Here is a 25,983-nt window from a genome sequence, read left to right on the forward strand (position 1 = left end):
AGGTGGACATCCAATCTTGGGAAGTATTTTTAAAAAGTATTTTAAAATATTTTAAAATACCACATTGTTATTACCTTTTTTGTATTTTTAAATCTCCACATTACTTTTTGAATTAACAGAATTAATTCACAAAGCAAGCCTGAACCATGAAATAATACACCCAACTCAATTCAGCCTATGAGATTCTACACAAAGTTCTTTAATATTTTGCAAAGCATTTGCCTATTTTTGTCACATCGAACTCTAGACCAAAGCAGTACATTTTTCTTTTCCTCATGAGGAGTTGAAAGGCAAGGAGCCTGAGGAGCAGCATCTTCCATTTGTGACTCTTTCCAGCTTCTTCCACTGCTGCTGTCTGGTTTGGCACCACTCCCTACTCCCACCGCGTGGCTGTGGATGTTGCAAGCTAAACAATGCCATTTGCATTTGTCAGTAGGAGGAGCAGGCTGTCCAAACGTTTCCAAGGTTTCTATTCAAGACAGGGCTTGTCTCCTCTTCTTACCTCCAAATCTATTTCCAACAGACCATACTTGTTTGATCTGGCAGCTTCATTTCATTATTTCACTCCATTCATCTCAGTTTGATTAGATTTTTAAGTCAAAGTCGCTGTAAAAGTGACAGTCTTAGGCAGCTAAGAGAAAGAAAATCTAACAGCACCACTGCAATTGTTCGTAGAGAAAATAAGAGAATGATTTTTTAAAAAATGCAACTTACCCTGCCTAATTAAAGTGACTGTGCCAAGAACTTTTGGATAGGATACCCCTCCCCCCCAAATTTAAATAAATAATTTAAAAAAAAGAAAAGGAGAGGAAAAAAAGGTTTATTCATGCCCCGCTCTGACAGGAGCTATTCATTATATGACCCTCCTGTTCAGACATTCTGCCTACCTTTCCGCAAGGTGTGTGGGCTCTGTTCTGTGGACAGCTGCTGCGTGGGACCAGGTGGCTGTGGGATAGTCCCAACACATGGTGTCACCTGTCCACAAGCCGGGCTGCTCTTCTGCCCAGACCCGGGAGACGGCTCCTTGGTTTTTAACGTGCTAAGAAGCGGAAGTGAACAAGAAGCAGCAGCCGTTAACCTCTTTGCATGAAGGGTGCCTTCGGCAAATTCCTCCACCCCTCCTCCAATGCCAACCCCACCTCCAGTTCCCATAAGAGCCCCACAATCTTTTGCTAAGAAAAGCCAGTGATGCTTGCAAAGCAAAGCGTTTCTATGCCCTGTTAATGAACGCATGCCCATAGTCCCAGACGAGCTTCCAGTTCCACCTTCAAAGCAGACTGACCATGGCACTAGAGCATGAATGGAGCTGCAGCCTGCACTCAGTACACAGCAATGATACACAACAAAAATGGAGGGAGCCCGCCTGGCAGCGTAAAGGGGCATATAAATTGGTCATCCTGGCTAAAAGGGAGGAATGTGCCCTTGAGGTTAACAGATGCTGTGCTGAACCTGGAGAGTCATCTCTGTTGTCCAAGTTTCTTCCTTAACTACTACACTTAATTTACAAGATAGCACCAGATGGTCATCTAGCAGGCCTGGCCAGTCTTTGCCAAGGTCCAGATAAACCAAGAAGCTGAGGGAGCAATGATTTAGCTCAGTCAGGCTGAGGGGGGAAAGTGTAGGCACAAACAATCTCTGGTGAGATAGATGCAATGCAAGGTAGTTGGCCAGACCAGGCAACTAAATGTGGTTATTCGGAAGTTCTATAGCAGAAGGAACCAAATTCCTTAAGGCCACACGTGTGCTTCCTAGTTAATTAGAAAGCAGTGGGCAGACAGGCCTTAAAGAACTTACTGGATTGGAATAGTTGCTATGGTCCAGGCTAAAAACCTGCAATACTCTTCAATTCTAATGAGAAAAACTGGATAATATGGGTAACAGACACTAAAGGCCTCACTAAACCACAGGCACCTTTACCAGTTAAGCTGTCAGTTTCCCCGAAGAGTTTTGGGAATTGTTGCGTGTGAACTCTCTTGTTGAGAATTACAGACACCTCTTGCCTTCTCACAAAACTTCAATCCCCAGGGTTCCCAAGGGAATGAATGATCAGTAAACCTGATCAAGTCTTTAGCTTAGACGAGGCATCCAAGAATTGTTTCTTCTAGTCTGTCAGCTGATACAGCTGAACTCTTTGCCAGCAGGCTTGCCTCAACCTGTAGGCGAAGAGGTAAATCTTGTTCCTTTGCTGAAGCAACACGGGGCATAGGCCCCATCCCATGCACCGAACCCTAGTAGAGGGCCAGTCAAGCGGCACTCATTCTTTCACCACGCACAATGACCTAGCATTGCCAAATAAGTAATTATTTACCTAGTGAGCCCGGCTCCTCTGTCTCTGGCACAGATGCAGCTGACCCAGGGGGGAGAGACTGACACATGGGAGCTGTGAGGAGTGCCAGGAGGATCGGGTTTGGATAAGGTGAGGAGGGGTTTCATGTAGACAGAGGACAGGTTAGTCTCAGGAGAACCATGCAACTCTGTGAAGGAGCTCTGCTTAGGGAGATGCAGGAAATACGGTTTAGGGTTAGAGTTAATGTCAAGCTGCTGAGGGGAGGGGGAGGAAGAGGAAGAATGAGGAGGCAGGGTTTGGCTGTACCCTGACCACCGGTAGAGTGGCAAGGGAGGCTCAGGCCTAGTGCATGGGCTAGTCTTGGGGTGATAGGGGTGGAAAGATGAGTAGCAGGGGTATGAGGGAGGCTTGTTGTCCTCAGGGGATGGGTAGATGTAACAGGAATCCGACCAACTAGACGACACACCATCCGTGCTGCAAATGTCCAAAACAACAAAACAAACAGGAAAAAAAAGAGAGCAGAGAGTGTTTGTACAGGGAGGAACTGAACAGGAGTTTTGAAAACAGCCCCAAAGCTGAGGGAATAGGGGCAGGGAGGGGAAAAATAGAGGGAAAAGAGGGGCTCCCAATCTTTACAAACACCAAGGGAGGGGGGCAGTGGGCCCCAGGTTTCTGAGATGGAAGCACCGGACCTGCCTTCTCTCCCTCATAAGCCATCTACTCGGAAATTCAAAGCATACAGTACATGACAGAAACCAGAATCTAGATCCTTGCATGGCCTCCTTTGGACCTGGCTGTTCCAAGATGGAGCCATTTGGAACAGCTGGTTAGAGAAAACTGCAAAACACCCTAAATCTTCTGAAGTCCTGTAGGATTTTGTTTCAGGAGTGGAAGTGTCGGGCATTAGCTATATTTTACTACTTGTTCAGTATGTATCCAGGCTTTTCTACACTGATATGTTAGATTCTATAATACTCTGACTTTGCCTCACACTCTTGCTATATTAGTCCTGTGATTCTTTTTCATGCACAGAACATTTACTTATCTGTGACAGAAAGATAAACCACCGTCACAATTTTGACTTCTGCTGCATTAGTCACATTTGCAAAGTCCTCTTTTTCTGAATGTAAGGAGATGATTAAATATATCACAGAAATTAAGAAGAAAATCAAGCTCATAGCCATTTCAGGCTTTATTGTGGGATCTGTGGCAGTGTGTATCTGTCACTGAATTGAGATGTTTTGTACCTGGAAAATGATAATCCTTGACTTGAATAGTCTTAGGATACTGGGCAAGAATAACTCATCACAATACATAAGAATGGGCCCCAGGGCATGGACAGTAGAATATGCTGCCTCAATATATTGGGAAGTTAAGTGCTATAAGAAGAATATCGGTCAGAGCTCTACTGATCAAAAGAAAGGTGGGACAAGAAAGAAGGAGAGAGAAAGTAGCAGGGCAATGTTTTGAAATGCAAAGCCAGACAAGTACGAAGGTTTGCAAACTTACTCCTGGACGCTTTCCAAACTGCCTGGTATTTGTTTGCAGATGAAGGATACTGAGACCCCATGAAGCAAGAAAGCATGGAATGAGTTCTAATGAAGATGCATGCCCTTATTTCAAGGGCTAGATTTAGGTTGCTTGCTGTTCCTCCTTTTTGTCTTGGCTAGTATGAACTAACAGTAGAGGTGCCTACGCACAGGTAAGCTATAGAAGGAGGGAGCTAACATCATTAGTTGCCATGACGTGTGAGAGGTAATTTACGGCTGCCATCTCTAGCAACAAGTTGGAATGGACTTGTAGCTAATACTCCAATAGTTGCAAAGTTCAGTTCTAAGTAGCTGGCCACAAATATTTTAGCAGTAACAGCCATCATAAACACCTCTTGTACAGCATGGCAAAAGACAGGTGTAACTCCCTCTAAAGGGAATGCAGGGAACACATTAAGAGGGGTAATATGCCATCAGCTTATTACTGCTGCAGAGAAATACTGGCAAAAGGTGGGAGGGAATCGGAGTAGCAGATGATCTCAATTTAATACAATAGAGCTTGCAAATGTGCCAAAATCAGGTTGAACCTCCTTGTACTAAAAACTGGACTTGGCAGACAACTTCAGCTCAGTCAAGCTGAGGACAGAGGTGCAAGCATAAATGATCTGTGGCAAGACAGATGTGATGCCAGGCAGCTGGCCAGACCAGGCAACTAAATGTACTACAGTAATTCTAAAAATATATGGTGGAAGGAATCAAACTCTTGCAGGCCATAATGTGCACTTCCTCTGTCATCAACAAGCAGTGGGCACCTTGAACAGGCTTATTTTTAAAACCTCAGAGAATACTTCATTATCATATATATTATAATACAGTCTCATTATGTCTTTAAATTTTATATTATTTTGCACTATTTCTACCCACCAGGATGCCAACCACCATATTCAATTCCTTTGTCAAATTCTGTTGTTTTAATAAAAATTCAGATCTATGCTTTTATAAAAGCAGAAAAACTTGATTTAATTATAATTCAATAAATAAAATACATGGGTGAACTGTATGAACACTTTACTTATTCCAGTCATTTAAAAATAATGCACATTGTTCTACAATCCCATTCTCCTATGGCAAATGTTCTCTTCTTTTACATGTTGTTTTTATCCATTTTAATGGCTGCCACACTTTCTCTTTCCAATCAATAAATGGATGTATTTCTTTTATTTTCCATAATTTAAGTATGTAAATTCTTGCCATTGTCAAAAGATCAGAATTATTTCTATATCTATTCCTAATGCTTCTGAATCCAGTGCATTTAAAATTACTGTTTTAGGGCTATGGGTTAAATTATATGCAGTACTCTTTGAATCACATCAAACACAGCCTCACAAAATTTTTATATTTTTCTAATCTGCTCTTAAATAACTACATCTCCAATGAGGCACATTCTTTCCAAGAACTTTAAATAATCTATATGAGGTATACTACCACTAGTACATTATTTTTTAAAAAGATTAATATTTGAGCTGATCAGAACAGGAGGGACCTTATTAAGCACCCAATTCCACTATGCCTGATTTCAAGGTTATAATACACCTTTTCCCACGTCTTCCTATAATTGGGATATGATCTAATGTACTTAATATCAGGAAGTATTGAGTAAGCTTTAGTGATCAACAGTAGCTTCAAAGAATTAAGGCCTGGAGGCCAGGGTAAATACTAAATTTCTGCAAAGTAAAAAGAGAAACCTTATTCAAGAATTCTTGATTCTGCCATATCTCTACCTCTGTTTTCAGAAAATACATATAATGAAAAAGAGGAAGAGGCTACTGTTGAGTCTGTCTGGTCTCTCCTGTGTGGTTCACCCCCAGATTTAGTGAGCATGTGGACATGCATTACATTAAAGGGCTAATTCCATGCTTGCTTTTACTCAGGGAGCGCACCTATGGCAGAAGCACAGGCCAGAAACAAAAGCATGATATCTGATGGAGAACCTCAATTCCTTGCACATATAGCTGGCTTGCCACAAAGCTGACCTTCTGAATGAGTCCAGAGCACAAAATAACTTCCATTGGCAATGGCAGGTTGAAAAAGCTGGGACTGAAAAAAGACAATGACAGGATGCAGTTTCGTCTTCAGCTGGGGCCTCCATCATTTTTACTTGTGCTCAACTGTCCAGCTATGAAATGTAGGGCCTCAGAGAACTGAAAATTCAGTAAATTTAGAGTGATTTGGGAAAAGCCAAAATTGCACCTTATTCAAAGACAGCCCAGAAATGAAATCAGCAGGCTGAGTATTGAAATGTTATAAAGATTTTAAATGAATGTAAGCCGACCTCGTGTATCCAAAGTTATTATTCCAAGAGAAGGCAGAAGGAAACTGGATTGTCTGTCCGTTCTCTGCAATAGTTTATTAGCAGATATTGGCTACAAATCAAGAAAAATGTTCTGCTTAATAGCCTTGGTGTCAGTCTTCCTTGCAATCTATTTTCTTTGTGGCGGGAAGACTTTTCTTTGGCTTACATTGACAGGAAGAGCCATTATTTTGTGTCTGAATTCTCTCTCTCATTCGTTCATATAAGACACACAAACACACAAACACAGTCCCACAGTGAAAGCTGAAGCACAGTTAACGGTGGCCCATGCAGGTGTGGGAGAGGCAGACATATTCACAGAGACCGCAAGAATACAGAAAACAGGGGCAGCTACTTGTGCTGCCTCTGGCACTTACCTTGCTCGCTCTGTCCCTGATGGGAGACTGAAGCTAGTTGGAGTAGGGGAGGGAGTAGCTGACATGTCAAGAGATTGCTCAGGAATTGGTGACTGAGGAGTAGCAGGAAGATCGGAAGGCGGAGCAGGGGGCTGCATGGCAGGAGGGGTGGAGGATGCCTTACGAACTATGGAGGTGCCTCTGCGAGCCACCCAAGAGGTGTCCATCACCCGGACGCCCATGCTATGAGGGGGAACACAGAGATATTCCCTTAGCGCCTTAGGAAGTAATATTTAGACCATTAAACACATGTCTATAACTTGCAGGGGGGAAGAAGGGAAATCATCTAGGTACCTCCAGGTCTGTATGGACTGTGGGATGGCAGATATAATCCTGACAACACAGTGAGAGCCAAGCATTTACAACTCAGAGTTCACGTCTCCAGACAGGGAGCCAGTGCTTTAATGCTCTATTCAGTGGAACCTTGTTGACTCCATCAAAAGGTCAAAAATATAATACAGGGATTTACTGCCCTGGGAGGCTCTGTTCAAAGATCTCCTCACCTTTCTGATTCTGGGCACCTTTCCATTGCAAGGTTAGGGACAAAACATTTCAACATCAACTACCCAGGCAATTTTATGCCCCTATCAAAAGATTATTAGCCATGTTAGGCTTTGCTTGGTGGGTGAAAAATTGCTGTGTTACCCAGCAGCTATTCTGGAGTCACGGGGCAATTGCAAAAGCAGTGCTCTCTTCTGAAGGTTGGCAGTGTTCAAGGTGAGAAACTTGTAACCTACTAGAAATCACTGGACTGCAACTTCTTTCAGAGACGGCAAGCGTACCCCAATTCCAAGGCATGATGGAATCACAGACCAGCAACATCTGGAATGTCGAAAGTTGCCCACTCTTTTTTAAGATCCAAGGACATCTTCTGCATTTTTTTAGGATTTCAGCTCCCAGAATATCCCAGCACAACCAATGGTCATGCTGGCTATAGTGTTCTGGAAGTTTCATTCTTAAAATAAGTAACTTTTCCAAGCTCTGCTCTTCCTGGGCTACAAGAATGAGAAGACTTGGGTTTATGAAGCCTTTTCAAAATGTCACAACCTTGCAAATAAGGGGGACTACAAATAACATTTGGGGGAACATTTGTTCTTGTCAGGACAAATTCCAAAGAGGAAGCCATGCACTCCTTTGCATTATAAACAGTGGCAAGGGAGTTGGGGAGAAAGCCCTGCAATGAAATGAACGGGGACAACCCTCTGTGATGGAGCACTTCCTTTGCATGCACAAGACACCAGTTTCGACCCCACCATCTCAATTTTAAGGATCACAGGTTGCACAGTTAGGAAGAGCCTCTAAAACTTTGGAGATCAGTTGGCTGTCAAAGCAGACTCTTCAAAGGGCTGCTTCAGACATTCAGAGTGCCCTCCAAGGGCAGGTTCCAGTCTGACTATGCAGAAGGGGAAAGCTGGCTTGAACTCTGCCTTGCCGTGGCACTATATGTGGCATGGGAGAGCTTCAGGTGGCAAGGTCGTGGGTGCTCTGACCTGAGTGGGTCTTGACAAAGGAATTAGGAATGGTCCAAGAGCTACCCAGAGGATACCGTACCTTTGAATTTTCCTAAGGCTGCATGGACAGAAACATACAGATATTAGTGTAGAACAAACTAAGGCTGAGTGCCCCTCTTTTTGCATCCGTGTGGCTGCCTTTAGGAAAGGAGCCACAATGCCCAAAGCTGCAGTTTGGGAACAGCAGAGAAACGGGCTATTCTGCTACAGAGAAGCATATCATTAAGTAGAGAAAAGGGATAGTCCATGATAGAGGGACCCACAGAAAATTAAAGGGTTATCTGAGACATGAATTGTTTGCTCTCTCTCTCTCTCTCTCTCTCTCTGTGTGTGTGTGTGTGTTTATGTAAGGGGGAGGGACAGAGAGAGCGAGAGCGAGAGAGAGAACTGAGGAAAGGGAGGTTGCAAGTGTCCATGACATAGACCTATGGTCATCTATCTGTGACTCTTCTCTTGGAATTAATGCTTTGCACACTAGAACTGTTTTATGACTGAAAAAGGGACAGTATAGGGTATCACAAAATAACACTGCATGCAGAGAACTCCCCAAGTGTGCTTACAACGCCCAAGTGAATATTCCACCAAGACACCTTCCTCTCAGTCTCAAAGCTTCTTCTCCTTGAACTCTTTGGTATTCTTGCTCCCACAACCAATTTTATCTCCTTTATGGCATACAGCCCAAACTACAGTGTGGGGGTAGAGGTGGGCTTGACACAGAAAAAGAGAGCGCTACACAAGCTTACAATGCCGCAAACTTTTCTTACCACCTACTATTTCCCGCTGCCATCATCTGTGGCCTAGACTGGGATCAAATTTAGCTCAGCGGCTGTAGCTCAGAAAGGCTTCCTGCCCCTACTGTGCACTGGAGAGAAGAGTTGCTTGCTATCTGAACTTAAGGTATAGGGAGGACAAAGTCAAGAGGATGTTCTTGACCATAATTAGAAATTGCTACTGAACATGGGAGAGAACTTGGATTTTCAATGTAAAGTGGGCAGAACCTCGGGTGGGGGTGGGGGAGCTTCACTAAGCCAACATGGAAAATTTCATTAAAAACTGAAAGTGATGTTCATTTAATTTATCAAAAGCCTGTGAGCTTCAGATCAATTAGGCTGTAATCGTATAAATATTTGCTTAGAAAGAAATCCCATTGTATCCAACACACACAGGACTTTACATGTTACATCACTAACTGTAATGATTAGAGCTCTAATCATATATTAAGATAATTGCTTCATATATTAAGACCCTGAGTAGAGATATACTGTGTAGCTTTGCTCAAAATGTGCAAGCCAGAAGAAGGGAATGATAAACGATTTCTGAGTACTCTCCACCTGGAAAACTATGAAAAAGTCAGAATTGACTTGAGGGCACATGAATGTATTACTATTAGGCTCACTTTGCTTTCAAAAAATAAAATAAAAAATACACCCCACCCCCCATTAGAACATGCCAGGAAAGGATATATGAATTACGGTCTTTTCTAGCAATCAATGGTAGTTCATCAAAAACAAACAAAATAACTAAACCTTGGCCTCTTCTACTAGATAAAGGCAGTTCCATCTAGGTTTTTAAAATATATAATTAATTGATCCATTAAGAATCGGTGAGTCAATTAAAAGTTTGCGCACAACTGATCATGTTCTGTTAAAAAGGGCGGAGGATCTGAGCACACAAGTAGCTACAAAAACTATACATGTAATATTTTGAATGTTTGAGCTTTTTCACTTTAATAGACAAAATCAGCACCAGATTTCAATCTATGCAAATTTTCATTTCAGCTAATACATAATGTGCCATCTTAGTCACATGCCTGGACAATTTAGATGTGCCCTAGTACTTTGTCAATTTATTTATTGTATTTATTCGAATTCTGTACCACCCATCTTGTCTACATAGCCACTCTGCATTTAGTTGCAGCAGGTCATGCCACCAACAGGATTCCAGTCTATGTATAATTCTCTTTTTATATGTAGTTGTCAGAGAGTAAGACTGGAACTTGGGGGGGGGGGGGAGCAGCTGAAGCTCATGGGGTGATATTGACCTGATTGCTCTCCCTCAGTCTGACTGACCCAATCTGACCTACAAGGGTGTCAGGGGAGTGAAGCAGAGAGGAGGGAGTGATGTATATTGTCATGAGCTCCTGGGAAGAAAGCTGGAACGGAAACAAATACAGTCAACCCTCGACTTACAAACGTCCCTATATACAAACTTTTCGATTTACGATAGGCTCCATTCGCAAAAATTGCCATCAACCTCCGAACGGACCCTCAACCTACGAACGAGGTCGAGGCTCCGTTTGCAAGTCAATGCCATTTTTTGCGAATGGAGCGATCAGCGCCTTCGGAGGTCTCAAAGGGCTTTCCGCCTGATGTCAGAGGAAACCCTTTGAGAGCTCCGAAGGCAAAAAGGCAGGGAGAAAGAGCTGGAAATTTGAGGCTCCGAAGGTAATTTTTTGAAATGCTCCAACGGATTAATTCCATTCCCATGCATTTCTATAGAAAATGGTACTTCAACTTACGAACTTTTCGACGTACGAACACTGTTCCAAAACGGATTAACTTCGTAAGTCGAGGTACCACTGTAAGTACAAATAAAAATGTAGGGAAAGACCAATATCCCACACCTTGAGGACAGAGGAGATGCTGGCATGTTCAGGTACAGTGGAAGAGAGCTGTGCATGATGGCTGTCATTATACAGTGAATTGTTACTAACACCCGTAAGCAAGACAGAGTCCTAGAGAAAGAAAATCAGAGAAGTCCCTCGGCATCCACTGTCAATTCGTATCACCCATAAGCTGGCTCTGCTCTTGATGTCCCAAACACTCTTCTTCCAAACTATTGAAGTGAGAAAGAGCAGCAACAGCACCACCAAACATTCTACAGAACATGAAGAGGGCTGTTCCTTCCAACAGGAGGGAAAGCATATTATGGGAAGTAAGCTTCCTTGACTGAACTGCTGCAGTCCAAGGATGTGGTACATATCAAGAGGATCCTGCATGCACCAGTGGCCAAAAACATTTTTTCACCCAAGACTCCCTTTTTTGGGGGAGGGGCTACCTTCGATAGTCAAAGGAAGCAAGAGGTTCTATGATGGTGGAGCATCCAATATGAAAAAGAGCACCTTAGGAAACCTGATGAGCCAGCTGGCTAAAATCTCCTTTGCTTTCTATCAGGGCAACTTTTCTGGGAGAAACTGCAAATGTTCTCATATGGCAATTAGGCAGGCAATTATTATCCTCTATTACTTGAACTTCTTTCCAAATTGACAGCAAACATCATCTTTCAAAATAGTAAATACAGTGTAAAACAAGATAGAAACATGTAGCGATATATACAGTACAAAACTCATTTTGGAAAAGGCCCTACACAATGGGCCTACCCAGAACCAGCTTCAAGCCAAGTGAGAACGAACAGCGCTAGCAACCTCAGCCTCCAATCCCTAGCCATCCCTCGGCTAATGTCGGACTGCCTTAGCAGCCCTTGCTGGCTTGCCACAAAGGCTCGTGTTGTAACAGAGGCTACAATTTCAGCAGCAAAAGCTACCCAGTTTGCAGGGGCCAGGCAAACAGGACAGAAGCCAGGCACAAAGGCCAGCTTCCTGTTTTAAGAGGCCACAGTTGCCTGGTGGTGGCAAAGAATAACTCGGGAGCAGGCTGGATGTTAGTGACGAGGCAGCAAGGCGTTTGCACTCCTAGAAGACACAGACTGAGCAGCAGCACTCTAGGCAGGCAGAGCCCCTTTCCCTGCTAGCATCCCCATGGCCTGTCCTTCTATGCATCCCACAGCAAAGCAAAAGCGCCCCCTACCCATCCTTCTTGTAGAACTCCAGCATCATGTTGTCAGTGGCCACACTGAGCGGTCGCCGGGTCTGATCTAGATGCTTGCGGTCGGTATGGTCCATATCAGGCGACGGCATGGAATTGTAATTTGCATTGTGGTTCACATGCACAGGGCTGCCATAGTTGCCGGTCAAGTTGAACTCAATGTCTACGTTGGAGAGAACAAAGAGTCCAGTTATTCAGACGCTCCTCATCATACATGTATTAATACATCAAATGGGGATGAAGAGCCCAGCAGGCTGATATGACGTTTTAGATAATAGCTGTTCTCAGAAGTGGCATCTAAAAACACTCTGGTCTCAGAAAGGTGCTCTCCTGGAATCATCAAAAATAGAAGATCAGAATCATGATCCCTTGCTATGGGAGCCACAAGCTTAGCTAACAACTAGAGGCATGCAAGATGTGTGTTTTTTTTGGACTACAATTACCAGAAATCTGGGAGTTGTAGTTCAAAAACAAACACGGCTCTGCCTACTCCTACCAACCACATGGGGAGGAAGGAGGAGGGCAAGGGACTGTGGCTGGGCAAGGGCTCCACAGGCCAGAGATCTAGGGACTGGCTATTACCACCAGTTCAGCCTTGAGGCCAATCAGAGGTAAACATGCACATCAGGAACAACTGGAAGGCTGCTTCCTACCTCCTGGAAAGAACCAATCTGCATGCTGGATGAGGGGTTCAATAATTGCAACAATCTGCAGGGAGACGGTTGCCATCATCTCTGTGATATTCCTGAAACAAAAGGGTTGGAAGGGGACAATACGGAGGAAGGGGGAATGAAGGCAAATAGTCAAGATGGAAGAGGCAGATTCAGAAAGGCCACAATGTGGCAGAATCACAGAGCTGGAAAACATATTTGTTCAACCTGGTGTCTTCCAGAAGGGTTGGTCCTGAATTCCCATAATCTCTCACTGTTATGCTGGTAAAGGATTATGGGAACTGTAGTACAATACATTTAGAGGGTTCTAAGTTTCCTCCAGAGGCAACAGAGGACTGGAGTAGGTGATCATCAAGTCCAATGCCCGCCTCCGAAGCAGGGTTGTTCTCTATATATCAGCTTTTTGGAAGCATCTTTGCTTCCTGTCCCACATGCCAGCACTGGCTATGATTATTTGCACTGTGGTGATGAGTTCATTAAACTTTGGTGAGAACTACGGAGTTTCGAATCAAATCCCCAAAACTACAACAGGACCCTGATGGTGAGCAACCTCCACAGACTAAAACAGTCTGCATTTTGACAATGCAAGCTGAGAGAAACACACATAGGAGCTCTAACGTTACAATTCAATCCATGCTCACCTAGTAGGTAAGACCCACTGAGCACAACAGGTCTTGGTTTTGAATGAACACCTACAGGATGGTGAGGCAAGAGCAATGTTTGCACTCATCAGTTATTTTCTCCTTTCCCACAGCACTTACTCAAATCACATGTTACTTACTGCAAAATAGTGTTCACGGTTAACCTAGGCCATTGTCTGACAGAATAAATCTAAAGTTATCAAAAAGTTGAGGTGCTGCAAGTTTGTCAAACCTTGCAAATTAAACAAGTAGTTGTTCAATGCAAATCAGGGATGGGCAACTCTCCAGATGTGTTTACCTTGTAATCCCCATCAACCTAACAAGGAAGTGTGTGTGTGGAGGGAGGCAAATAAAAACCAGTCCCAGAGCTTGTACTGTCCAGTCACTTGGTCAAGCACATTAAGCATGAGAGATTTCTAGGCATCAGTTCCTTACCCTTCCGTCTGAGGCCAGAGGAGGTTTGGCCCTAGCACAATCGCTATGTTGCTTGGCGTCATTTTGTTTGCATCCTGGAACTCTGTTAAGTTTGCAAGGAATTTGATCAGGTACCTGCAATAGATTAAAAATAGGACAGATCAAGTTCTGCAACTATCAACCAGGCCATAAGAACCAGTTTAATCACATCTGCTAATCAACTGCCATACACAGTTTGCCCCGGGGCGAATATTACAGCACTGAGTAGATACGTTTACTTGCAATTTGCTGGCAGCAACCTTTAGGTGAGGGATGAGTAACATGCCACCTGTGTTGCATACGACCAAATGCAGCTCTACCCTTGCCCCATTTAATTTTTTTTTTAAAAAGTGGTCATAAAGCACCCTTGCATCCTTCAGAGCAGCAATTTTGCTATGCTTGGCTCTCCTAGCACCTCTAGATCCCTGTATACATTCCTTTCTAATTTAAACATCAATTTTTTAGCAATTAAAGGGAGAGGGGTTCTTTCCATAGAAAGAAAGAAAGACTTAAAAAAATATTTGGGGGTTGGGCAGCACGTGGCAGCATAATCATCTAACCCCGGTCATCTCTGCTCTAGATCAAGAAACTAATCCTGACCAATAGTGAGACTTATGTATTGCTCAATATCAGGAACCTTATGTAACACAACTATAATGCTCACCCACCTAAACAAGCCAAACAAACAAATCCCACACTCTTGGCCTTTCAACAGACTGGCCAGCACAATAAAAACTCTCATCTCCTGTCCCTCAAAGGTTTGAATGCTGCTGCTGCAGTCCTCCTCAAGCATTTCCGTACAGCAAACTTTCAAATTCCCAACATGAAAAACAGAGATCTTATCTCTAACTGGGTTTCAAGCCTCTGGGTACCTCTCTCCAAAACTCACAGGAATTTTAAAAATTGAGGTGTAACACCACCTGTGATCCTGTTTGTTCAACAACAACAAAAAGTTGTGGGAGACTGGAATTGTTTACCTCCCAGCAAGTGCCTCAGGATTACATCTGTGGGGCCAAGTGGAGAAGGCCATGAGCCAACCACATTCAGCCTTCAGGCTCAAGACTTCTTGCTGTGCATTTCAGCAGAGATGGGGAAGCATGTGGTCCTTTGGACATTTCTAAACTACATGTCCCATAGTCCCTCACCACTAAGGCGGCTAAGGCTGAAAAGAGCTATGGTCCAACAACATGGGGGAAGGGTGGGGTAGGGATACTTTCCAGCCCTAGATTGTAGGGTTTTTTTTCCTGTCCTGCCCCTTCTCAGTTCTTCTTCATAGGCAGAAGTCTACTCTCCAGGCTCACTGCCCTCCATTAGAAGGGTGACAGAAATTATGGTGGAGGGGAACTTGATGAACACAGTAAGGAATGCCTGGACAGTGCTAGCACCTCTTTGAAATAATGGTACTGTGGACAGGAACACCCAGCCCTTGTTAGTGTGTGTGGGAAATACAGCACAGATCTCCAGTTCACCACAGCTGCCAAGCTCTCACATTCTCTACCATTTCATTATACAGTCGTGCCCCACTTAACGATTATCCCGCATTACGACGAATCCGCTTCACAACAATGTTTTTGTGATCGCAATTGCGATTGCAAAACAATGTTTTAAATTGGGTTTTTTCGCTTTGCGAAGATCGGTTCCCTGCTTTGGGAACCGATTCTTCGCATTATGATGATCAAAACAGCTGATCGTGAGGTTTTCAAAATGGCCGTCGGGTGCTCAAAATGGCTCCCTGCTGTGCTTAGGGATGGATTCCTCGCTATACAGGCACCGAAAATGGCCGCCATATGGAGGATCTTCGCCGGATGGTGAGTTTTTAGCCCATTGGAATGCATTAACTGGGTTTTAATGCGTTTCAATGGGTTTTTATTTTCGCTTTACGACATTTTTGCTCTACAGCAATTTCGCTGGAACGAATTAACGTCGTTAAGCGAGGCACCACTGTACTTCAACTTACGTTCATCACTCAGCATCTTGAAGTGACTACCTTTCAGGTTTCTGTCTCCAAAATGATTACCCCCATCATAACTATGGAGCTGTAAAATTACAACCAACAACAGCCAGAAACAAAAGCAGATCCTTCAGCTTGTATACACCTGCCTTAGATTGTTGTAGTTGGCCTTGGGCAACTTCTCAAGGGCGTTCCACAGGGCCTGCAACCTCTTGTCTTGGTCCTGGATGCTATAGAATACAGAAGAATAAGGTGACTGGGATTCATTCAGCAATGAGTCGTTAACTGTCCCAGATTATAGGTAAAACAGAGCCTGGGGTTCCAAATCTCTGAATCTGAAATCATTGTCTCTTTCTTTCTTTCTCCCTTTCCCTTTCCTGCACTTATAGGAGCAGCCACATAGATAGAGTCCTACACACATAAACAAAAGGAGGCATCTCTTGGTCTCTCCACTAATCCAGCACTGAGGTCTGTCACAATACAGATAGGATTGTCATTGCTAGAAAAGCTGCCCGTGCGTTCCATGTTTTCATGAAATGTAGCCACTGCTTCCCCTTTAATGCAATCATTGTGACTGGGCCTGGTCACTCATTGACTTACTCTGCAATAACAAGCCCCAGATCGCACTTTCACATCAGATTTGCATACATATTTCAATGGATATTCTAAGAATAAAGGCAGTTTTAAGAGCCAACACCATCTGGGAAGACCAAGAACTCTCAGCTCACCTTTCTTTGTATAAAACGGCAACAGAGGGCTAGAACAGAATTCCTACTTCCAATCTTTCTGGAGAAACTTCAGGCCACACTGAAGCTGTAAAGCTGGTATCTACCGTGCCTCAAAAAAGGGCATCTGTGGCATATACCTCAGATTTTAAATAAAACCACCCACCCACCTCTGGCTAAAGCTGTCGGGCACCTGCATTAAATACTTGAAATTAGGCCCTGGATCCAGAGGAAATTAGTTATACACGAAACCTGGAAATTCCACCAGTTGCCATATGACTCAGAAGCAACTCATATTCTCTGGATTAGTCTGGGATGTTAGTGAACTCTTATGAAACTTGGGCCATTTGTGTAGCTTTGAAATATGTGTAGAACTATCCTTCTCAGTATTTATCTCCAGCTTTGGGTGCATTCACACTTCACCAAAGTGGCTCAGAATATGTTCAGGTGGTAATGGGACCTTGAAGAAAACAAAATTATACTACCTGCTGCAGTAGCTTTGTACTTCCCCCAACGCAAACAGAATGGACAACTATCACAGGGCTCTCACTGTTGAGTGAATTTGAGGGTCACCATGTTCTGGGCCAAGTCTCACCATGTGTTACAGCAGAGTTCAAACCTGAGTCTTCTTCAAATTAAATCTCACTTAGTTCACTGGGTCTTACTCACAAGGAAGCATCTCCGGAATGAGACCTTGTCTAACATTTTAGTAATGTTATATTTGAGGACAATGTGACGGATAGTACAGAAGCCAGACATCCCAAGAGAAATCCTTTCAGAACTCACTTGGAGGCTTGAATCCATTCTTCGTAGAGTTCAAAGGTCATGAGTGGTTCGGGCAGCTCTCGCAGATAAGACTTCAGTGCCCCTGCGCAAGAGACACAACACATGCATAGCCAAGTAAAAAGATGTACCATAACTCTAATGGAAAGAGTTTCTTGTCATCCTTATTTTGCTTCTGGGCAGCAGCTGGTTAGTGATACCGCTCTTAAATGACTGTGGTAAGAATAATGCAGAGCGCAGATCCTCCTGGTTGGAGGAAACGAAGAAACAAAACCAAACAGTTTTCTATCCCACCGTTGCTTGGTCATTTGCAGTAATCTAAACAGAGTGTGATGTTTTTTCTTTATGCATTTTAGTACATGATAAAAATTTTACTAGGTAATCCAACCTCATTTATTCATTTTGTTGGTTTGTTTTATGTACACGGCACCTTTCACACAATAAAGGACTGTAAAACCCCAGGCCAGGGCCAGGAGGCTTATGTGAGAGTGCTGTCGCTCCTGTCCTGTGCTAACACGACTCAGACTTTCCCCTCCACCTTCTCCACCTCGGAAAGAGAGCAAACAGGTGGACACTGAAGAGTTGGAGGAGATGAGAGGAAAAGAAGGGCAGAGACACCAAGGGGTTGATACCAGTGACTTGGTACAGGTGATGAGAGGGTTAAACGTATCCGAGAAAACCGAGAGAAATTTGGTGGGAAAGGGGGAGGGGGAGATAAAGGCGGGAGCCAGGGACATAAGGCCGAAGCGGGAGGAGATCCCGGGCGGTTGGGAAATGATATGGGTCCAAGATCCTTGGACAGGAAAGTGGGAACAAGTAAAAGTTCCCCACGAAGAAGCAGAGAGAAGGAGACGACAGGGACAACAACCCCGTCCATCTTATTAGGGGGAGACTGAGGCTAAAGAGTGGCGGCGTTGCTTAAGAGAAGAGAAAGAAGTGGTGGTGAGAGAGCTGGAGGCAAAGAAGGCATGGCATCTCGCGGAGCTGCAGAAGATGGGGGTCTAACCGGATCGTGGATGGCCAGCCCGGGAGAGGGCTCCCCATTCTGGGGTTGGAGTGGGGATGAGGAGACCCTTCCACTATTGGGACCAGAAACAGATGAACGCGAAGAACTGGTCACAGAGAAGATACTATCTGGACCGTGGATATTGGATGAAACCAACCCATTTGTTAGTAATGTTTGGACTCCCTTGAGGTCGAAGTTTAGACCCCAAGAGAACTTAGAAACCGTTCCAAGAGAGGTTCCAGTTAATGTTGAGTTGTTAATAAATGAAGACAAAGTTGAACCGTTAAACAAATCTCGTGCTTTATTGTCCGTGACTGACCCCTACAACACCGAACCCTCACAGGGACCCATACATCCCAAACAGTTGGATGCCCATCTGTATTGCAGTACAGGAAGCTACTTCCTAAACCTAAAGGAGTAAATGAAGTTATTAATCTCCACTAGAGCAGGACCCATTCATTCATTCATTCATTCATTCATTCAAGGCAGCTTATAACAATTAAAAGACAGTACTTCAGTTAGTAACAAGTTACTTTAATGAGTTTACTCAAACTGAAACTAATGTCCATTTAGCCCACAGCGTTTCAAGGCTATAGTTATATTTTAAGGAGCAATACATGTTCCCTGCCTTTTCTTCACCATTTTCAGATGTTAAATTCAGTTTTTTTTTATTCCAGCTGTAGTTTAAATACTGTACTTTGAAAGATTAACCATGTGCAGTTATCATGGTGCTGTGTTTTTTAAAACATTAGTACAAGTTTTTGTTTGATTTTTTGAGTGAAACACTAAACTTATGTGCTTTAAGGTACATTTTGCTGTGTGTCATGGGATGGCGGAGTGAGGGGTGTGTATACATGATTACCCTTGATTTTAGGAAGTAAAATTATATGGGAGATGGCTTTTGAACACAGATACAGAGGAGTCTAAATTTAGAGCCAGAGAGCAGTGTCCTGGTTTGAGAGGAACAGAATCTACTTATGTTTTTCGTAAGAGATGAGGAATGACTCCAAAGACAGGGAAATAATTCCAGTGAAATCTATTAGACATCTCCATTATTAGCTTGAATAGAGCTTTAGGACAGTGTGACCAACTTAGCCACCTACTTCTCTTAACAAGAATCGGGAATAAATTGCAAAGCAACATGGAGGAGGCTAGGCAAAATAAAGGTCTTTCGGCATCTGCCACGGTCTTCTATATCACTACAATGTCAGCACACATTTAAAAAGCAGGACAAGTTCTCCAACATCTGTACTCAGGCAGTGTCATATATACTTCTAGAAGCAGTTTCTGTTTGTCCAAACTACTGCTTATTCCCCAAGAAGCCAAGGCAGCAAACCCCACTTACCTGCAATGGCATGGGGATCGGCTGAGTACTCCTGAACGTCTACCACACAGCAGTCGAGCGCTGCCTTTAGCTTCTTTAGTTTCGAGGCTGAGGGAGCCACTCGGAAGAGGCCCTGCAAAGAGGGACAGAAGAGAGAAAGAAAAAGATTGTTCAGGTGTGAAAGCCCTGCCTGCAAACCTCAAGCAACATAATTCTGAGCAACAGAGCCCTGGGGCTGGGCTTCAGTACACACCATCTGCTGGGTAGTATACATGATAATGAGTAATGAGACAGAAGGAAGAGAAGGAGACGGCTGTGACAATGGAGAGCAGGAGTTTAAAAGGCATTGGCATGAACAAAAGGAGAAGCAGCCCTTGTTTCTTACTGACCTCCTCTTGCATGCCACATTCGAGGAGCATGGTGACACATGCCTCGATGGGGAAGGCAATCTCCCGGCCGCTGACTGCAAGGTGCTCCTCCAGGGGCTTCCCAAAGGAGGGCTTTTCAATCCAAGCTTCTGTGGAAGGCAAGTTCAGATTTAGTGGCCCCAGAGACCCTCAGGATCCAGATTACAAGAGCTCTTGTAAGACTTGAAAACATAAAACACAACCCCTCAGCAAGTCCTGACCATGGGCCATGGCAGCTGGGCCACCACAAGGCCCCAACCTGTTTTCAGAGTCATCTTCTACCAAGACATCCATGCATGGAGGCTGGAAAGTTACTTCCAATCATCTGTGTGGATAAAACTGCACATGTCTAAAGGCAGGTTGTAACCCTCTGGGACACTAGCCTTTGGATCCCCCTCCCCTTTAGATGGACTTTTGAGGTAAGAGACAACATGAATCTACTTTAAAAAGTGTCATTCAATAATGTCTACAAAACTAGAATATGACAATAAAGACCGCAGGAAATAATTTAAAAATAGATAAATTTTACTTCAAAAATGTGAAGTGCTTCTCTAGATAATATGTGGGAACACTCATAATTAAACACAAGTTAAAATTAATCTACAGAAGAGCTTAAAAATGCCAGCAATTATTCATCTCAGATGGCTAATTAAGCCATCTGTTTAATAATGTGTCTCTACAAACCAAGTGGAGAGGCAAACTTTAACGAGGCAACCTTCCTGAGTGATGCCAATCGTAGAGTAAGAGCCAAAAAAGAAAAAGAATGATTATGTGTCACAATTAACCTTCTCACATCTTGAAAAACATTCTGCATAGGAGCGTTGACAGAAACTATGATGTTTTCATCTGAAATCCTTACATAAGGATAGAAGAAGCTAAGAAGAACCCTGGTCGATCAGATCAAGTCCCATCTACTCCAGCATCCCACTTCCACAATGGGCAAGTAGGTGCTTAAAGGAAACAGGTTATGAGATCAAGAGTACCAGCCTGCTCAGGGCGTCCCAGGAACTCCTATGCAGAGCGATATTACTTCTGATAACTGGAGGTAACAAATAGCCATCATTACTAGCAGCTATGGATAAGATTTATCCTCCCCACACTTGCGCAATCCTTCTAAGACCATTCAGGTTCTCAGCTCTTGCTACATCTTGTGGTAGTAAATTCCAGAATTTGATGATGAACAATATGAACAAAAGGCTACTTTAGTCTGGCCTAATTTTCCTACCATTCAGCCTCAGTAGATGATCTGAAGTATCAGTTCAAGGGGATAAACCAACAGAAATACCTTGCCAAGGTAAAACAGTTCAGATTTTTCAGCAGACAGAGGATAGCCTTACTCAGGGCAAACGTACTGGTGCCCGTGCCACTTATAACCATGGTCCCTTAATAGATATCTAACAGTTGCTCTGGGGAACTTAAGAGTCATTCCATATGAACTCTTAACATTTTAGAGTAAGGAGAAGGCAACAAGCTTGGCAAGGACTTGAAGAGTGGGCTCATTTTAAGTATTCTAGCCACATCCCCCAGATATAATGTATGTATGTATGTATGTATGTATGTATGTATGTATGTATGTATGTATGTATGTATGTATGTATGTATGTATGTATGTATGTATGTATGTATGTATAGTAATAATAATAATAATAATAATAATAATAATAATAATAATAATAATAATAATAATTTATTGTCATTGTAAGTATATACACAGTATACCATACAACGAAATTCACAGACACCCAGAGACCAGACACATGCACACACATAACATTCCCCAAACACTCCCCACCCACTAGAAGTCCCCGACTAAAAATACAAACATGTACACCTCAGGCCAAGTAACACAGTCCAACTAATTATTCACTACTGGTGGTCTTTAAGCTCATTATTAATTGCAATTATAGCTCTAGGATAAAAACTATTTAGAAAACGCGTGGTCCGAGTCTTAATTGTTCTATATCTTCTGCCAGACGGTAACAGTTCAAAAAAGTTATAAGCAGGATGGGAAGAGTCTCTCAGGATGCTGTGTGACTTCCTCAGACAGCGGGATGTGAAGATGTCATCCAGGGTTGGTAGCTGGAGCCCGATGATATTCTGGGCAATTTTAATGGTTCTCTGTAGAGCTTTTTTGTCCGCTACAGAGCTACTCCCAAACCATGCCAGAATGCCATAAGTTAGGACACTCTCAATGGTGCTACGGTAGTAGGACAGAAGTAAATGCTGTGATAAATTTAACTTCCCGAGCATTCTCAGGAAATACAGCCTCTTCTGTGCCTTCTTTATTAGCATGTTGGCATTTATAGTCCATGAGAGGTCCTCTGAGATGTAAGTACCCAGAAATTTAAAACTACCAACTCTCTCCACTTCCTCACCGTTTATGTACAGTGGTAAATGTACATTTCTCTTCCTCCTAAAATCAATTATGAGTTCTTTAGTTTTTTTGATGTTAAGTGTGAGATGATTTTCTTTACACCATAGTATCAATCTTTGTACTTCCTTTCTATAAGCAGACTCATTGTTCTTATTTATGAGTCCCACCACTGTCGTATCATCTGCAAATTTAATAATTGCATTGGTGTTATATAGTGGGGTGCAATCATGTGTGTACAGGGAATAGAGGAAGGGACTCAGCACGCAGCCCTGGGGAGCTCCTGTACTTAGTACCAGGGTAGAAGAATGGTGGGATCCCATCCTTACTGACTGTGGCCTATCTGTCAGAAAATCCTTTATCCACATGCAGATCTCCTGAGGTAATCCCAGGTTGATCATTTTTAAAAACAACCTATTTGGTAGAATGGTGTTAAAAGCAGAGCTATAATCCACAAACAACAGCCTCGCATAAGTTCCCTGTTGTTCTAAGTGGCTCAATACAGTATGGAGTACGATGGACACAGCATCATCAGTAGATCTATTTCTCCTGTATGCAAATTGCCATGGATCCAAAGAAGGTGGAAGACTAGCCTTAATGTAATCCAGCACCAATCTCTCAAAACATTTCATAATAACAGATGTTAAAGCTACTGGTCTATAATCATTGGGAGATACCACAGCTGACTGCTTCGGGACTGGCACTATAATAGATGTCTTCAGGCAAGTGGGGACAGAACACTGCAACAAGGATAGATTGAAAATATCCGTAAAAACTCCAGCTAATTCTGCAGCACAGCCCCTAACAACTCGTCCCATGATTCCATCTGGTCCAGCTGCCTTTCGAATATTAATATTCTGGAAAGCGCGTCTCACATCTGAAATCTGCAGTACTAGTGGTTGTCTGTCGATGGTAGATTCTAGTGATGTATTATGGACAGTAGGTGCTGGAATAATGGTTGTTCCTGTTTCCACCTCAAAACGGCCGAAAAATTGATTTAACTGCTCAGCCAAAAAATCACTGCTGCTACACAGACTGTTTTTGTTACTCTGACCAGTGATTTGTCGTAAGCCGTGCCACACTCGGCGAGTGTCAGAACTTTCAAGGTGTTGTTCAATTCTCTGGCTGTACATAGCTTTGGCATCCCTAATGCCCTTTTCAGTTTAGCTCTGGCCTCTCTATACTGTAGTTCATCACCAGAATGAAAAGCAGCATTTCTGGCTTTTAATAAAAGGCGCACTTCTCTATTTAGCCAAGGCTTGTTGTTAGAAAACACTCGTACTTGTCTTGTTGTAGCAATAACATTGATGCAGCTTTTGATATAAAACAGTACTGTCGAGGCATAAGTATCAACATTGTCCTCCTCAAACAGTGTCCAATCAGTGCTCCTAAAGCAATCTTGAAGTTGCTCAGTTGCATCCACTGGCCACACTTGTTTTTCTCTAATTGATGGTCTGATTCTTTTAACAAGGGGTCTGTACGATGGAATCAAAAAAAGAGATATATGATCTGACTGTCCCAAGCTAGGCAATGGCTTCGTCTTATATCCATGCATGATGTTACAATATACCTGATCCAAGGTATTTTCCCCTCTAGTGGGACAGTCCACATACTGATAAAAGTTAGGGAGGACGGTCTTTAAATTGGCTTGATTGAAATCACCTGCTACCTGTTACATACAGCACTGATGTTACCTGTCTGTCATGGGTTTGGAGGGAAAGTTCCATCCTATGGGGAGTGGAAGGCGGGACATCAGGAGGAGGGGCTGTACTGTATAAATATGTGATGCCTGTGTGGTGAAGATAGGAGATGCTGAGAGACACTGGGTTGTGACGAAGCAGCAGCTGGGAAGAAGAAGCTGTTGTGGGAGTCTGTGTGTCAGACAGGGTACTACTGTGTGTCAGAGTACCAACCTGATAGGTTCAGGTGTCTGTTGGTTAGCCAGAACTGATAGGTTCAGGGTCTGTGCTTCAAGTTGAGGGTTCTGGGTGAACCAAACTGTGTGTATGTATGAGTGAGAATAAGCCACGTTACTTTATCCTATTCATCTGATTGTTTATTTTTCCCTGTGTGTATTTAAAATAAACCTTATTCTTTATTTGTTTGAAAATCCATCCCTGGTCTGTGTGACTTCTTATAGGGAATGGTTGGTGGCAGCTTAGTGTAACTGTGTGACATATCCCAGTAGGTCTGGGTTTGTCACATTGATTGGTGTCCAGCGTGTGGGATACGACTGGTCCAGTTGTCCAGCGGTCCAGCAAAGCCTTGGCAAGTGTGCCCAGAGCAAGGGGGGTCTAGTCAGGGACAGTCTGAGGCGCGTAGGTAATCTTCTAGGTGTACCTCACGGGGAGGTGCGCTAGTAGAAGAACGTGCCAACTGGGGAGACTTAGATTAAGGTGCTCTGAGGCAGCCTAGTTTTGGCGGGAAAAAGCTGAGGCAAAACTGCGTAGTAACAGTGATCTAGCTTGCCAGCTGAGAGGCCCAGCAGAGGGGGGTAGGCTCTGACTCGATACTGTTGCAAGTTTAGTGCTGAAGAACAGCAGCAATCTCTAGGGAGAGCTGGTTCTGAGGCAAGAGGAAAAAAGTGGTCGTTTTATTTTGAGGCTTGACTTTTAAAGCAGCCTGTTCTGAGGGGGGGTTATGCCCTTGACTCGAAGCCAAGTAGCAGAAATGAGTGAAGTGAAAGACCCCCAGATTGACCAAGGTTCTGAGGATGAATTTGGCTCAGTGCAGGGTGACAGCACAGGAGAGCAGAACCCAGAACTCAGAAAATTGCTCATAGTCCAACAGCATGAACTGAGGATGAGGCAATTTGAAGTGGAGGAAAAATTAGAGAGAGAGAGAATGGAAAGAGAAGAAAGATTAGAGAGAGAGAAAATTGCTCTGGAAAAAGAACGGATGGCGTTTGAATTAAGGAGATTGGAACTGATGAACCAGAACAATAATAACAATAGGGATTCTGAGGGAGGCCAATTGTCTAAGGCTGACCTGAAGAAATTCCCTGTGTACCACAAGGGAGATTGTCCTGAGGTGTTCTTTTCCCTAGTGGAAAGAGCGTTTGTGGACTTCTCAGTGAGGGAAACTGAGAAGATGACCATCATGCGATCTTTAATCAGTGGTAGCCTGGCTGAGGTCTATGCCGAGATGCCTGAGGAACTGATGAAAGATTTTGCAGAGTTTAAAAAACTGGTGTTTGCCAGACATGGGATAAATGCAGAGCAGCTGAGACAAAGATTCAGGTCCCTCACCAAGAAACCAGAACAGACTTTTACCCAAGTGGGGGCCCAATTGGTGAGGCTGCTTGAGAAATGGCTATCGCAGGAAGGGACAGAGACCTATGAGCAGCTTAAAGATTTGATAGCACTGGAACAGTTCTATTCAGTCCTACATGGGGAATTGAAATTCCAGGTGAGGGAAAGGAAACCGAAATCTGTGGCAGCAGCCGCAGAGATCGCCGATTTTATTTCCCAAATAAGAAAGCCCTTGGGTGAGGGGAAATCTGTAGGTAAACCCAAAGAAACCTACAGCAAGTACTCTCAGGGACCAGGGAAAAGCCAGCAAGGGGGAGGGGCCCATGGTGAAGGGAAGCCCTCAGACATGAAACCAAGACCTCAGATTTTGGAGGGAAAACCAAAACAAGATGAGAGAGAATCAAAATACACCAGAAAATGTTATTTCTGTCAGGGAAAGGGTCATCTAATCTCAGAGTGTGAGAAATTAAAGCAGCTAAAAGGAATGGTGCCTCAGAATTCTAGTGGGACCAAGCCAAAAGC

General features: G+C 43.5%; 1 protein-coding gene across 13 annotated transcripts in view; it reads right to left on the minus strand.

Annotated features, from left to right (window-relative positions):
- ARHGAP44 (Rho GTPase activating protein 44) overlaps positions 1 to 25,983 on the minus strand; it is a 128,358-nt gene that overhangs the window by 13,041 nt on the left and 89,334 nt on the right. For 6 of the 13 annotated variants that reach the window (XM_078385915.1, XM_072990398.2, XM_072990397.2 and 3 more), the window contains 11 exons: positions 19,822 to 19,949; positions 19,454 to 19,565; positions 17,106 to 17,187; positions 15,744 to 15,824; positions 13,626 to 13,739; positions 12,532 to 12,623; positions 11,861 to 12,041; positions 8,095 to 8,112; positions 6,505 to 6,726; positions 2,309 to 2,761; positions 888 to 1,039 (listed from right to left, as the gene is read on the minus strand). In XM_078385915.1, coding sequence (XP_078242041.1) covers positions 888 to 1,039; positions 2,309 to 2,761; positions 6,505 to 6,726; positions 8,095 to 8,112; positions 11,861 to 12,041; positions 12,532 to 12,623; positions 13,626 to 13,739; positions 15,744 to 15,824; positions 17,106 to 17,187; positions 19,454 to 19,565; positions 19,822 to 19,949 — 1,635 coding nt within the window. The remainder of the gene's footprint in view (positions 1 to 887; positions 1,040 to 2,308; positions 2,762 to 6,504; positions 6,727 to 8,094; positions 8,113 to 11,860; positions 12,042 to 12,531; positions 12,624 to 13,625; positions 13,740 to 15,743; positions 15,825 to 17,105; positions 17,188 to 19,453; positions 19,566 to 19,821; positions 19,950 to 25,983) is intronic. The other 7 variants (XM_072990399.2, XM_078385917.1, XM_072990405.2 and 4 more) reach the window with 4 other exon arrangements.

This window comes from Pogona vitticeps, chromosome 2, assembly GCF_051106095.1.
Source record: "Pogona vitticeps strain Pit_001003342236 chromosome 2, PviZW2.1, whole genome shotgun sequence".
Lineage (NCBI taxonomy): Eukaryota > Metazoa > Chordata > Lepidosauria > Squamata > Agamidae > Pogona > Pogona vitticeps.